The sequence below is a fragment of the Peromyscus leucopus genome, chromosome 10, assembly GCF_004664715.2.
Source record: "Peromyscus leucopus breed LL Stock chromosome 10, UCI_PerLeu_2.1, whole genome shotgun sequence".
Classification (NCBI taxonomy): Eukaryota; Metazoa; Chordata; class Mammalia; order Rodentia; family Cricetidae; genus Peromyscus; species Peromyscus leucopus.
In genome coordinates, this window is record NC_051071.1 from 58,582,080 (window position 1) to 58,597,236 (window position 15,157).

The 15,157-nt window shown below is 38.7% G+C and overlaps 1 protein-coding gene across 1 annotated transcript in view; it reads left to right on the plus strand.

Annotated features, from left to right (window-relative positions):
• Nucleotides 1-11,823: 11,823 nt before the first annotated feature.
• Nucleotides 11,824-15,157, plus strand: part of Gabrb1 (gamma-aminobutyric acid type A receptor subunit beta1) — a 417,219-nt gene continuing 413,885 nt past the window's right edge. The window contains exons 1-3 of the mRNA XM_028861997.2: nucleotides 11,824-12,333; nucleotides 12,525-12,616; nucleotides 13,029-13,096. Coding sequence (XP_028717830.2) covers nucleotides 12,254-12,333; nucleotides 12,525-12,616; nucleotides 13,029-13,096 — 240 coding nt within the window. The 5' untranslated portion in view covers nucleotides 11,824-12,253. The remainder of the gene's footprint in view (nucleotides 12,334-12,524; nucleotides 12,617-13,028; nucleotides 13,097-15,157) is intronic.

The window sequence follows — 15,157 nt, forward strand, 5'->3', positions numbered from 1 at the left end:
TACCTCAACTTGATATGCCAGACTTTGTTGACTCCCCATGGGAGTCCTTACCCTCTCTGAGGAGTGGATAGAGAGTGGGGTGGGGGGAAGGTAGGGGGTGAGTGGGAGGAGGGAAGGAAGAGGGAACTGTGGTTGGTAAGTGAAATGAAAAAAAAATTAAAAAAGAATACTTGGATTATCAATGTTTTAAAAATGTTAGAATTAATGATAAATTGAAAAATTAATGGTTGCTTGCCTGTGCTGTGTTATAATCTTTTCATGTGTTTAGATGGCATATTTCTTTTCATTGAGTTCAGAAATTCTGATATTATGTTCATTCTTTTATTGATTTACCTACTTTATAGCTTATTCAGGGTCTACTTCTTTAATTTAGGATTTGATTTTTGCTGTTAATTTCTTATGTTTTGAAAAAATACTTTCATTATATAACATTTTTAATATTTTGTTTTATATTTGAAATACATCTTGCTGTATAGCCAGCTAGTCCACAACTAACTGTGTATTCCAAAAAGATTTTAAGTTTGATGTTCCTGACTCCATTTCCTAAATGCTCAGATACAAGTAACAAGTATGTGCCAGGATATCAGATTTAACTTGTTAGTGTTGCATGGAAGATAACCAAGGGAGTAGTTAAACATATGAATCTTCTCATCCTAGTGTGTATTCTCTGTGTATGTATGTGAGTATCCAGGATTCTTTTTTACTTATTTATTAATCAATCCTACAATCACTGGAAATCATATTATCTTTTACACTTGTCTCCATAATCTATACTGGTGCCATATATCTTTTAGATCAGATTCTATCTTTTTTATTCTGAATTTTTACAATTCCATGGCTTTTGTGATCAATCTTAATATCTATGTTGGAAGAATCATCCATTTTATTCTTCTACAGATTCTTTTAGCTGTTATTTCTTGCGAACTTGTCATTATTAATTTTTAACATACCATGGTATTTTAATGGAATTGCATAGCAATTTAGACTTAGAACTAAGTGAATATTCACGTTATAATGACTTTCTATCAATAACACAATTTATGGCTTTCTATAAGCCCTTGTATTTAGGAACACTATTCATCTCTATTCTTTTACAACACTTGAAGGTCTTTCTTATCTTGCAAAAATAAAGTCATTTTTTCTCAATGTCTGCCAGATGTGTTTCTACAACTTATTTCTACAATTATTTACTTAGAGAGAATCAGCTGCTACAAGTTATAAAGGATTACAACACAAAACAGTCAGTGCCCCTTCAGACACTGTGGTAGTTTGAAAGTAACTGGCCCCCATAAGCTCATAGAAAGGTCACTATTAAGAGGTGTGGCTTTATTGGAGTAGGTACGACCTTGTTAGAGGACATGTGTCACTGTGGGGGTGGACATTGAGGTCTCATATATGCTCAAGTCATGTCCGGTGTTTCAGTTCACTTCCTATTGTCTTTGGATCAAGATGTATTAACTGTCATCTCCTTCTCCAGAACCATGTCTGACTGCATGCTGCCATATCCTGCCATGATGATAATGGCCAAAACCTTTGAAACTATAAGCCAGCCCCAATTAAATGTTTTCCTTTATAAGAGTTGCCATAGTCAGGGTGTCTCTCACAGCAATAATCTAAGACAGATACCATTGGAAAATCTAGATTGTTTCCTGTACTTCCAAGCTCCTGGATATAAATCATAACTTTCCATAATTACCCCATTTCCAATACATCACTGTCTAGAACAGTCCATAGACCTCAAGAGAGTGATTTTGTTGTTATTATTATCCATCCATAGTAAAATATAAAACTGGAAAAGGAAGATGGAAGAGGTGTCTGGGACAAGGTATAGAAGAAGGGAACAATGTTTCTAGGGTCTGTCCAGGTACCTGCTACACTAACATCTCCATGTGATCATCAACCCAGAAGCTCTGCAATTGTCCCTTGGAGAATTTCTGAAGATGGCCTTATAGACCTATGGCTGATTTAATCAAGAACCATTGGTGATGACCAATACCTTTGGCCCTCTTTCCTAATGGGAGAATGTGAGAAGTCAGACTGAACTTTTCAACCTTCTAATTAACAATTGATTCCTACTGGAAACCAGCCACTTTCCTGAAGCTGTCCAGGAGCTCTGGCCATAAATGATCTCAGTAGCATATAAAGTACAACTACGAATTCTAGGAGTCCTTGTATTTTGGCTTTGCATATAGAAATCACCACACAAATGTGTGCACACACACACTCCATAATGTCACCTTCAATTCTATAAAAGTACCAAATGAAATATTCCAAACAAAACTTTTGTTCTCAGTGATTCTCCACTTTGAGATGAAAATCATGAGAATATCTCAAATTGTACAGCCTCTGAATTATATCTAGGTGTAAATAATATGTGATATATATATATATCACATATACATTATATATATATATATATATATATATATATATATATATATATATTCCTACAGCTAAGAGCACATCATGGTGCCTTAAACCAAACTGAACCACACTGAAAAATGAAACATTCTTGGGGGTGGATTGTAGAACTGGGGATCAAACTCTAGTGCACCATATGCTAGAATGGTTCTCTAACCCTGAGCTATATCCCTTTCCCTTAAAAGAACAAGTGTCAGGACATAGTCAAAAGAATGATGTATGATAATGTCTTGGGGAACTGTGAGAGAGATTCTGGGGGGAAAGGCAGAGGCTTTTTACCTCAGGTGCATTTTGTTCCTTGGATTGTTCTTGGACATGATGTGATTTCATGCCTCCTGTGACATTTACATTCAATTTATAAGATGTGTTTATTCATGTTGGATGTCAGATTGTCATAGCTAAAGAACCCAGTCTGATGAATGATATGCTGAGTGCTGTCTTCAGTGTGCCCTGAATCTGGATATGGCCTTCAGCCTTACTTCCATGCTTTCCCAGATATAATCTATAGCATGTGCCAGGCAACTGTGTTTAAATTGGTCTGTCCTGAGGAACTTCTTGGAAAGGGCTGCTCTGCTCATATTTAGTATGTGCTTACGGACATTTATTGACATGTTTTTCTGATCATGTTTTCCTAACTCAAACGACCTTCTTTGGATCATTGTTTTCTTTGTTACATTCCTATATAAAAGTCCACTGGAAGTGAAGGAAGCTTGCCTGTGGCATTACACAGCAGTCCACCCCATTCTTTTAGGTCCTCAAATCCCAAGGCTGAGAGACACAGATCTGCATAGTTTGGCTTGACAGAAAGAAAAGGGAAAAAAAGGATTCTTTACATTATACTGCTTCTTTTATTCTTTGCCCCACAAAAGCTATGTTGCTGACTACTGAATGGCAAAACAAGCCTACCATTTCTGTCTTTGTTTTCCTTATAATTAAAAAAAAATCTTATGAGAAACTACTGCAATGTGTAGCCCAGGCAGGCCACGAAGTTAGGATCCTTCTTCTTCCCCTTATGAAAATCACAGACCTGTGCCACTGTGTTCACCCCTCTCATTTATTTTAATATTGTTATAATAAAAATCGTTGGAAAATCACAATCATTACCCTTAGTCACTAAAGTGATATACTAACACTTCAGTGAGTTTTTGAATCACTAATACATTTCTGAAGAAAAGAAAAATAAGATTCCCTGAAATGTTCTTCTTTTCCAATGCTGAAAACATTTCTATTTGGGGAGACAATTTAATGGGCAAGGAAAAATATTATGTTTCATGGTTTCAATGAGAGCAAGCCTTTAAAAAAACACAATATGCTATTGTTTCTGCCCTGTTAGAAATATTAATTTCAATAAATAATATGAACTGTTTTTAAGGGAAAATTTGGGAGCAGCAGGAAGAATGCCCTATGTAACTCTAGGAGGAACTAATGAGGGCTCTGGAGATAAGACATAGAGGGGCTCAGTGCCCAGTCTGCTCTGCCTTCTGCATGTTGTGGAGTTTCCATTTTTCTTGCTATTTCTCAAGTTAAATGAGAGGGTTGTGGTGTTGTCAGATTGTGAAATTCCTGCTTGTGTTAACATTTAACAAGTCTAAAGGGTTGCTTGGCTGCGTGCATTTGATAGGACATAAATGTCAGGGAAAAGCGGTATGATTTTGGCAACCATGTGAAATTACACTCCCTTCCAACGATACTGAGCCCAGGGCCACATTAGTCACATATCTGCTCAATCCCCAGAGGGAGGGGACTGAAAATGAATATTTTCTTAACTGAGCACTACATGCTGTGTGACATCTCAAGGCCATAGTGGGGAAAAAAAAGTGCTATAGACTTCCACAATGTTTGCGGTAGGAGATTGTGTTAGGTTAGAACTAAACCCAAAATCGAAATGAAAAACACATTGGAAACTAATAGCAATGTATAAAACAGGAAAAAATTGGTGTCATCAAAGGAAAAAAAAAACAGTTGCAACATCCAATGATTCTTTTCTACTATTTAAATGTATGTACACACACACACACACACACACACACACACACACACACACACCCTTTCCTCACTGTAATCATTGTCTGTGGAATATTGTCTGGAAACTTAACTTCTTTCCCCCAGTACTAGAAATTGCACTAGGGCCCAGCACATGCTAGGCAAATGTTCTACCACTGAGCTATCCCCATTACGCTTTTAACTTGGACAGTTTTTGAAACAAGGCCTTACTAAATTGCCCAGGCTGGTCTTAAACTCATTCTAAAGTCCAAGAAGTCCAGGAATTTGTGCCTCTCTACCTCAGCCTTCCAAGTACTGGGGGTGAAAGACCCCTTCTGGCATTAGCTTCTTGATGACTTCATATTCTCATTGTGACTATCATAAGGAGCAATGGATCAATTGCTTAACTATAATTTTGTGTAATGCTTTGAAGCTCCGGAGGAGTTAACCCACAATTTTTTTTTAAAGGAGGCTCAAAATATGTCTGGATAGGTTGGTTATTCTCTTTTGGAATTCAGATGACTAATTCATTTTTAAATTCAGATATTTAAATTGAACATTTTACTTTTCAATAATAGAAATCTTTACTTTTATTGTTTTTCCATGTTTTTATTTTTTTCTGTTTAAAAATCAGTTGCGCCAGGCGATGGTGGCACATGCCTTAAATCCCAGCACTCGGAAGGCAGAGCCAGGCGGATCTCTGTGAGTTCGAGGCCAGCCTGGGCTACCAAGTGAGTTCCAGGAAAGGCACAAAGCTACACAGAGAAACCCCGTCTCGAAAAACCAAAAAAAAAAAAAAAAAAAAAAAAAAAAAAAATCAATTGCATATTCCTTTCTAGCAAACAACCATCTTACGTCTAAGTCTAATAAATTTCTGAATTTGTGATGTTTCTGATTCTTAATAGTTGGACAAATGACATCATAAAAATAATGTACTAATAATGTAGATTTAAAATTTTTGGTATCAATTCCCTTTACCTATTGTCTCTTTCTTATTAATTTATAAAATGCATGTATTTTACTAAATTTTAAGAAAGGAAATGCATTTTCCCTGAAGATATTTTCAACATCTTTTATTCCAATTTTTGTAGCTTAAAAATTTTGGCAGTAGGAATGGAAATAATTTGAAGACACTCAAGGTGGTGGACAGACATGCCTACAGTTTTAGCACATCTGCACGTGCCCAGACTTTCACGTGTGATGCTCTCTCATTTCCTCTAACCACAATAACACTAAATAATTATTGCCATACTTCCTTTTGTGTTGAGGAATTCTCTGTTTGCTATTCCCTAGCATTTAGGTAGTGCCTTCCGTACGACCTGCTTTCCTTCAGAAGTTGTAGATTGGGCAGCTAAAGCTTGTGGGGCCTTTATTTCTGAGCTTGTTATTCACAGGACGTGACTCTTCTCATCTCATCTTCATTTCAGACTTCAAAATAAAATCAATACAGTTTAGAGATGTTAGGTATAAATGGCATAATATATAAGAAAACTTAAAACAGTTCTTGGCTCATGATAAATGCTCAATAAACTCAACACACACTTAAGAAAGATGTGGTACTCAAAGTATCTGTTCCTTCCTTCTTCACAACCTGTGAGTTTTATGGCTTTTTCCCTAAGTGGTAATATTTTGGTCTATATCTCTGGCCTACATATTCAGAACAAATTCTCAATTTATGTTTTAAATTTTCTACCATTTCACAAAAAATTGGGTGATAATTGCTTTAAGGGTCTATTTGCTTATCATTTCATTTTGTGTCAGTTTTTTTTCTAAGTTCATATTTATGTTTTTTAGTTGGAATCATCTTTCCTGCTGGAAGGATCTGTTGGGCTAACACTTTCTCAGTTCTTCTGTATTTAGAAGTGAGTTTATAGTGTTAACACAGTAAAATGCTGGTTGGTTAGAGCACAGAGTGAGCACTTGAATACTTGCTGGATTTTTAAGACTTGACTTTACTGATTTCTGGTGCTAACTTTGCTGGTACGAAGAATGCCAAATAATTCTCTTTTCTTGTAGATGACTTATTTTTTCTCAAAACAATCTTGGATTTTTCTAAATCCAATATGTTCTGAAATTTCAGTAGAATATGACTAATTAATGCTCTTTAACGTGCAATGAGCATGTTCAATTATAAAACTAATAATCTTTGTCACTTCTGGGACATTTCTAATTTTTAAATTATTTTCCTCCCCACCTTTTCTCAGGCTTTCTTCTTCTATAACTCATACTAAAACTTCTGTATCTTTTGTCATCTCTATGTTCAATCTTCTTCTCCTTCTCCTTTTCCTCCTTCTCCTTCTCCTTCTCCTCCTCCTTCTCCCTCCTCCTCCTCCTCTTCTTTTCCCCAATGCTACCTCATTAGTAATTTGATTCTATTTATTTTCTAGCTTATTAATAAGATCTCTAATTATGTCACTTAGTTAATATGTGGAATTTTCCCCCAAGACTTGCCATTGCATTTTTGTGTCTGTTTTAATTGCATTCCTGTCTGTTTTGTACATGTCTTCAGAAAGCATCGTGTTCTCTTTTGTTTCCTTTCTGTCTTTTTTCTTTCTTTCCTTCTTTCCTTCCTTTTTTTTTTTTTTTTTTTTTTTTTTTTTTTGAGACTGGGTTTCCTCTGCAGACCAGGCTGCCCTGTAACTCAGAGACCTATGTGCCTCTGCCTCCCAAGTGCTGGAATTAAGGGCCTGTGTACTTTTTACTATGCACTCTCTAACTCAATTATACTCAATTTAAAGTAGTCTTACGTTCTGTAGTGGCTTAGTTTTTATTTTTATGACATTTATTTCTTCTTAGTTGTGGTTATTTTTTTTTTTTTTTACTTTTTGATGACCTTTTATTATATATCTACAATTTCTTTTGAGAATTCATATTAAAATAGCATTTACCTTTTTAAAGCCAATTTTAAACTTCAGTTTCTATGACCATGCCTAATACATTTGTAATTCTAACGAGGGCAAACCCCAAATCTTCTATCTAATACTTATTCAGCCTTAGTATGTTATAAGGATGACACATGGCTGAAGACACACTGTGATTTGAAATGTTTGATGCTTTTTCTTTATTTTCCAAAGGAAGAATGGTTCCATAGGTTTATTTCTTCCCACAGAAAATAACTAGGCAATTCTTCAAGTAGTAACCCTTTTGCTGTATCATTTCAGGGATCAGTACAAATGGGTTTATTTTCAATTTTTTATTCCAAAGAATTGGAAGAATTCAAGTGACAATCAGAGAGAAAGGGTAATAAAACAGAATATGCACTTAAGATGAGGCCTAGGAAGAAGACCAACAAGCTTGGTTTGCACAGGGCTCTCAGAAGCCTGTACCACGCTAGCTCTGTGTCCATGTTTGACCACACACAGGCAAGTGTGTTATTTCTCATCATCTTACTCTCTGTCAGTCCTTCTCATACTGGTTACTTTGATGAGTTTACACTTTTATTGTTTATTACTATATGATTTCAACACACACACACACACACACACACACACAGAGAGAGAGAGAGAGAGAGAGAGAGAGAGAGAGAGAGAGAGAGAGAGTAAATGAATGGGTAAATGAGTTAGCATGAAGCCTTTATGTTAAACACAAAAAATATTCACCAGATACTCACCAACCTGTTAGTAACATTTTATTCTTCAGCTAATACTGCACACTAAACTTTATTCTATGAAACAAGAAGAAAAGTAGATTCTATTTTGCTTTTACAAAATTTTGAAGTTTTGCAGCTATCTTTTATTGTTATTTCTACCTGTCTCACTTTTTTGTCTATGTAACAAGGTAAAAGAGCCTCATGGGTAACAAATAGCCTTACAGACTTTTATTATATTTCACCTTTTCCTGCTTTACCTAAAGCACTGAATCTTTTCTCTGATCCTTATTTACTTATGCTACTTTTTCTTATCTTTATACAAATCCCAAACAAAAGAAAGGAATATTATAATTTTTATAGGTTAAATATGTCTTGATATTTCAAAGGCAAATTTACCCCAAATCTCCTGCCCAATTTTTTGTCATCCAATCTTGTCTTGGCCTAAGCCATTAGGCCAAACAGTTTAAATGATATAAGCATCTGAGTGATTATTTTATAAGTGGGCTGTGGGACTGCAGAGCTTGGTGGAACCTGGAGAGAAACTCTCTAGCTACATTTGACCTCCTACTCTTGCGTTTGACCTCTTACTCCTGAGTTTGAATTTTAGAACTGGATTCTCAATTTTCATTTGATTATAAGGATTTTTATTCAAATTCTTTGCACCTTTTAAGCCTAGATAAAATGTTATGATTCTGAGTTCTCACATTTCTCCTCTTCTATTTTCTTTAGCTTTTTTCAAGTCCATTTGGGATTTTTGAAGTTATTGTCATACATTCATTTTTCTTAGGTTTCCTTGTTGTTGTCTGTCTAGAGAAATACCAAAAATGCATGTGAATTTTTTAAAATTATCTTTATTTTAACTTGGATGCTAATCTTTAAGGGACTACCATTTTCTTCTAAGAGGCTCATCAGAAGGAAATAGAAGAGTGTCAATGTCCTGCAGGGCTTCTGAGGCAGCATTTCTTTTTAATTGGGTTGAGCTCTGAAGGGAGAAAGGTGTTGGGAAGAAACAAGCAACTTCACAAGAGAAGAAAGTGTTGGGTTTTTCAGGCTGTGAGGAAAAAAAAATCCCTAAAGAATCTGGATCAATTATTAACTTATTTCTTTTTAGTTTTAAGATTTATTTATTTCACAGTTCCAAGACAACTTACAAACTCTATATATTCAGTGCAACATATCTGTTTTTAAATTAGTAAAGTGTGAAGAGGGGAGATTAAATATAGACTCCTAAGACATCAGGGAGAAAGCAATGTATCAAAATGCAGGTCATTAACATCTTGCATAATGATTAAAGCTAAACTGTATATATAATTCTAACATGCCCAGTGACCAAAATAAGTAGGGGGAATGAATGGGTTTTAGGATTCCTCTTGTTACCAAGATGCAAACTACTCAGGAAACCAGACAATTTCCAAAGTGTTAAGGTCTGAAAAACTGTTTTCACACAGATGCTCCTCATACATAATATACTGAGATAAATTAGGGTGCGTCTTCAGTAACTTCTCAATAATAAATAGTAGCTACCATAAGCAATGACATAATAAAACTTTATTTTCATATGATTGATACATATTAATAAAAATGAAAAAATAGCATCCCATGATTTCTTATAGTGTGCTTTTATCTAATCAGAAAGTATAATCTTAAAGGAAAATCCAGTGGGGTTTGTCTGGCAGAAGCATGCTTAACATTAGCATGAAAATATCCAAACTCACCTCATGACTCGAGATTAAAGTCTTGGCTCTTAAGTAGAGCTTGCTAATGCAGCGATGCTTTCTAGCAAACAAAAAACAAAACACAAAGACACCTTGGGGTTTATAACCAACTAGAAAATGCATATTCTAGTGACTGCTGTACAAGTGAAATGAACAACCGCAGTGAAGACCCAACCAAATGTTTTTCTGACTTGAATATGTTTGCAGCCTCCACAGGTGAGAAGGGACCTTGAACGTGGTTTTCTTGACGGCTGCCTCATCTGCTCTTCCCAAGATGTCTGGCATCTACTAAATATTCAATAAACATTTTAGGAATAAATGCATGAGAAAATGGAAAGCTGTAAGTGGCTTATTTTGTATAGGGTGGTTTGTGCATAGTTGTGCAGCACAAAGAGATTCCGTGTTTCAGCAGGGCCCTGAACTGTGAACAGATCTTCTCTTTTACCCATTAGAAGCAGACCCTCATGTACTGGAAAAGCAAGTTGTTACCCACTCAAGTAAACTAAAGAATACTTAGCAATGAGGCTTGAGGATTTTGCGGTGCTCAGATCTAATATAAAATTAATGTTGCTGGGTTTTTTCTTTTTGAGTATGTTAAATTCAGTACATGTTGAAATGTTTATACAATTTTTTAAGGAACATTCATTCATATGCACCTAGTTCATGACTCTTGTAATCTCTTGATGTCTCTATTATACTTCAGAAAGCCTATGACTGCCTGTCACTTCTCACCAAGCTAAAGAGTTTCTTACTTAATTTCCTCCTGCAATAGCTTCCTTCTCTTCTTGTTTTCGTTATCTAATTCTTGCATTTACGGTCTGTGCTTTATAGTGTGGAGAGTAATAAAACCCAGGGTTCTAGCTTGAAAGGCAGATTTCAGTACTTATTAGCAGCTTGACATTAACTACTGGTTTCCATAGTCTAAAACACTCTCCACATTATCTCTCCTGATGAACTGCTGCTTGGTTTGAATGAGATAACCTGTGCTGTGTGCACAAGAACAATGGTACAGCCAGTGGTGAACGTCAATCTTACTAGTCATCACTATTCTGCCAGAATTTTTTTGTTTAAAACCTAAATCCGACCCTGTTCATCCTTGCTCAAGTGTTCAGTGCTTTCCAGAAGTCTAAATGATCTCCTCAACTTTCTTTCACATTCCTGTCACCCACTATCACGTCTTCCTTCCCTCCCTTTATCATGGATCTCTTCTGCATTCAACTGCACAAGTCGGTTGTCTAGTCTCCAAGAGTTGGTCCACATTGTTTTCCCTACAGAAGGATCCCCCTGCCTGCTCTGGCAAAGAGCATTGTCTTTCCACTATTTTTTTCCTCCTCTGAAATAATTTCTAATGCCCCTTGGTATAATAATAACTCTTCAGTCTACACAGACTATATAAAGAAGCACTAAATTTTTTTGCTTATGCTTATAAGTATTTTGTGAATTTCTCTAGGCCAGAGACCCTCTCAAGCTAGCTCCAAGTCTCAGAATTCCTAGTATACAATGAAATTGCCATTTGACAAAGGAACTTGATAGACACCGTTTAATAAAGAACATGAGCCTAGCCTCGAGTCTCCAACCGCCTCACGTGTTTTGTGATATTTTTTGAATTGCATTTATCAACCTCCCTTTATTTCAAAGGAGACTGGCTGCTCCAGAGCTCCTTCGTACTGCCTGTGGCGGGTTAGACCTGAAATGTTCTGTTTAGGGATTGCCAACAGGAGCTAGCACACTGGCAGTTATAAGCAAGAAGCACTGCCTACTGAAAACTACAAGAATTGCCAGCAAAGGTTAGAAAAAGGATTTTCTGCCAGAGTTGCCCCATCCTTGTTCCCTTCATTTCCCATTCCAAATCTACCAATAGAGAGGAGGCGGAAAAGGTAAAAAGTACATTGAAAAGTTGGCCGGTTCGCCCTCTCCTCCTAACCCAGAGAAACACTACACCACACTTGCTGCCCTCTGAGTTACCTCAGAAGAGGACAAGATTCACAGCTTCCCAAACCTGCCCCGAGTTTCCTCTTTTTTTTCCCCCAACCCATTTTCCGCTTGCCGCTGCCCACTCCCCATCCCCAGCATCCTCCCCACCTCTTCTACAAGCAACCGGAGAACCGCCTCCAGACTTTTTGTTCTAGGACCTCCGTGATTATCAACAAAAGATGCCAATCAGACAGCCTTAGCCAAATCCCTGAAAGCCCAGTTCAAAAAGAAAAGAAAGAAAAATCAGGTTTAAGACACAAGAAAAAGGAACGCAGCAAACCACAGCGCAGGAAAACTGGGCGCACACAGGCACGTAGGCTCCCCTGCATGGAAACAGCAGGTTGTAACCGACTACCCGGAGAACGCGGAGCACCCCAGACAGGAACTTTAAAAGGATTGAAATCTGTTGCCTGTTCCACTAGGAATATTGTTTGCAAGGCACAAGGTGTCTTTTGGTAGTGAGTACCCTCTGCGCATGCGCAGGTCCATTCGGGAATTACTGCCCAGCCGCCGACTAAGTTGCATTCCTTGAATCTTCGCAGAAAAGACAATTCTTTCATCAGAGTTAGTAATGTGGACAGTACAAAATCGAGAGAGTTTGGGGCTTCTTTCTTTTCCTGTGATGGTTGCCATGGTTTGTTGTGCACACAGGTGAGCTGCCTTCTCCAATTTCTCTCTCTCTCTCTTTTTTTTTCTTGATCTTTTTCTTTTTCTTTTCTTTTCTTTTTTCGTGTTTGCTGGATCATGTATCTTGTTATTTGGGGGTAGGTGTGCCTGGATCTTTTCATGTCTGTTTGCAGTTTGTGCTCATTCTGAATACAGCCCCTACTTCTTCCCTTCAGCTCCAATGAACCCAGCAACATGTCATACGTGAAAGAGACAGTGGACCGACTGCTGAAAGGATATGACATTCGCTTGCGGCCGGACTTCGGAGGTAATGCTTCATCATTTTCCTTTCAACCTGTAACCCATCCCTAGTTCACCTTTCCGTCAGAAAGAATGCCCCCTTCCCCATTTCCTCATTTCTGTAAACGTGCCGTACTACGCCCTGGACACACACACACACACACACACACACACACACACACACGCACACTCAGGATCCCCAGTCTCAGGTGGACATATCCTCAGGCTGAGCTGTCCCTCTCCTTAACTCGACACACCCTCTGCACTGTCACTGCATCACGCGTGTGCCCACACCTGTTTTTCCAGGCTGTCCCCTACGCCAGGGATGGGGGTAGGGAGGGAGCCTGCTTAGACTGTAATAAGATTTGGGAAGCCCCTATGTCCCCTCAGCCCCCTGCCACTCAAAGACTGTCTTTGCTGTGGTCCCACCTCCCCGGCAGGGCCCCCGGTGGACGTCGGGATGCGGATCGATGTCGCCAGCATAGACATGGTCTCGGAAGTGAACATGGTGAGTGGCCTCCCCACCGCTCGGCGGCCCGCCGAGCTTACGCAGATGCGAAATGGACCTGTTCTGTGTCCTCTGCTTTTCATTGGTGGTCAACCTCGGCCCTGGTCCCCAGGGTCCCACTCCGCGCGTACGCCCCACTCCAGTACACACACTGTCGATCACCCCACAGTATGTATTTTCGACACACACGGGCTACTGCGGTGTTCCGAGGGAGACGTACTCCGCACTATTTTGGGAAGGAAGAGGGACTGTTGCGCCGGAGGATTGGCTGGGGCGGAGTCTGAGCCGTACTTTAGCCGGGTCTCCGGGAGTGTGGGGATAGGCAGGGCACCATCTGCCGGCAGCCAGGTGGCCTGCACTGGGGTCCCCCGGACCAGAGGTTCGCAACCACAGCCAGGCCGGGCACGGTGCCCACAGTCTTCACAGATTCCCCCAGCCTGATAGTCCCAACCCACCTAGCTCCGCCACCAAGCTAGCTGGCAAAGCTCGCAAGTGTCCCCTTCCTACTACAGAATCCAGCACAGTGTTTGGCAGGAGCAACAGGCTGAGATGAACAGTCCAGGATGAACAGCAGAAGTGCCCAAGCTTGCTTCTGGGCATCTTAGATCCATGGGAGAGTGTATGCGTTTGTCTTTCTACACAGCTCGCAAGTTTTAAGTTGAAAGAGAATCAGTCGAATCACATGGCTTTGCTTTATTCTAGTAACCTAGGCAAGAGGAAAAGATCTGATGATTAAAAGGACTGAGGCAGGGGAGGGGTGGATTATAATAGGCATTCATTTTAAGGGATCTACATTTTATCTTCCCTTTCTTCCTCCCTCCTTCTCTCTCTCCCCCCTTCCCTCCGTACCTCCCTCCCTCCATCCTTCCCTCTCCTTATCTTCATGTCTTTTCTCTGGGCTATGGTAGAAGGTATTGAAGTCACAGCTGCCACTTCAGCTTTGGTTGTTTCCCTGCACCCTGGGAAGCCGTTTTCTAGTTGTTAGAGTTCAGGGGGAAAGAAATGCCTGTTGCTTTTCTAGAATCCACCACCCAGAGAACAAATAGATCTACAGGAACAAAATGTCGTTTTTATTCCCCTCTGAAAAAGAAAAAAATACGGCAACAGAAATTTAGATATACTGGATAACTTAGGCTAGGCTCCTTTAGGATTTTCTCTGTCTGTAACAGTTATTGAATTGTTGTTCATTTCATTCCTAGCTGGCCATTTTTTTTATTGTAATATGCTGAGGTTTAAGAATTATCCTTTTCATCTTTTCGATTATGTCAGGAAGCTATAAATATGCTTTTAGATCATTCAGTGGATGGTATAAGTATAAAATGTGTGGCTTTGGAGGGAGAACTGTAACTCTCACTGTCTTAAGTGGCTTATTTAAAATACAACTTTATAATGTCTCAGATGATTTCAAATAATATTTTACAAGTGTGTTTGACTACTACACTGAAAATGAAATCCATCTTTTTCAAATTTGATAAACCAGTGGATCTTTTTTTTTACTTAGCAGAGACTTTTTAACAGACTAGTATTCTGTTTCCATGTGTGCTATTATCTAAAACGACTATTTACAAACATCCAGAGGAGCATGATGAGATGGGCACACATAAGGCCAGTGGCCTATGACTGAAAATGCAGCCAGATGCCTTAGCTTAACAATTAGTGTCAGTGCATATACATGATGATAACATTTTCCTGTTCAGTCATTTATCTGGCATCTTGTCATCATCTCCACAGATAATTTATATATAGATGATTCCGAAATCTCAGAAGGTAAATTGTACCTCTGTCAGTGGTCTATGTCACTATAATAGGGTACTTAGTATTTCAGAGCTACAGGGACTCCCAACACCAAATACAGACACACATACATGGGCATGCATGCATGTGCACACACATGTCTATATACAAATTATTTTACAGTCTTTTAAAAGTTTTTTTTTTTTTTTTTTTTTGGTTTTTCGAGACAGGGTTTCTCTGTGTAGCTTTGTGCCTTTCCTGGGACTCACTTGGTAGCGCAGGCTGGCCTCGAACTCACAGAGATCCGCCTGGCTCTGCCTCCCAAGT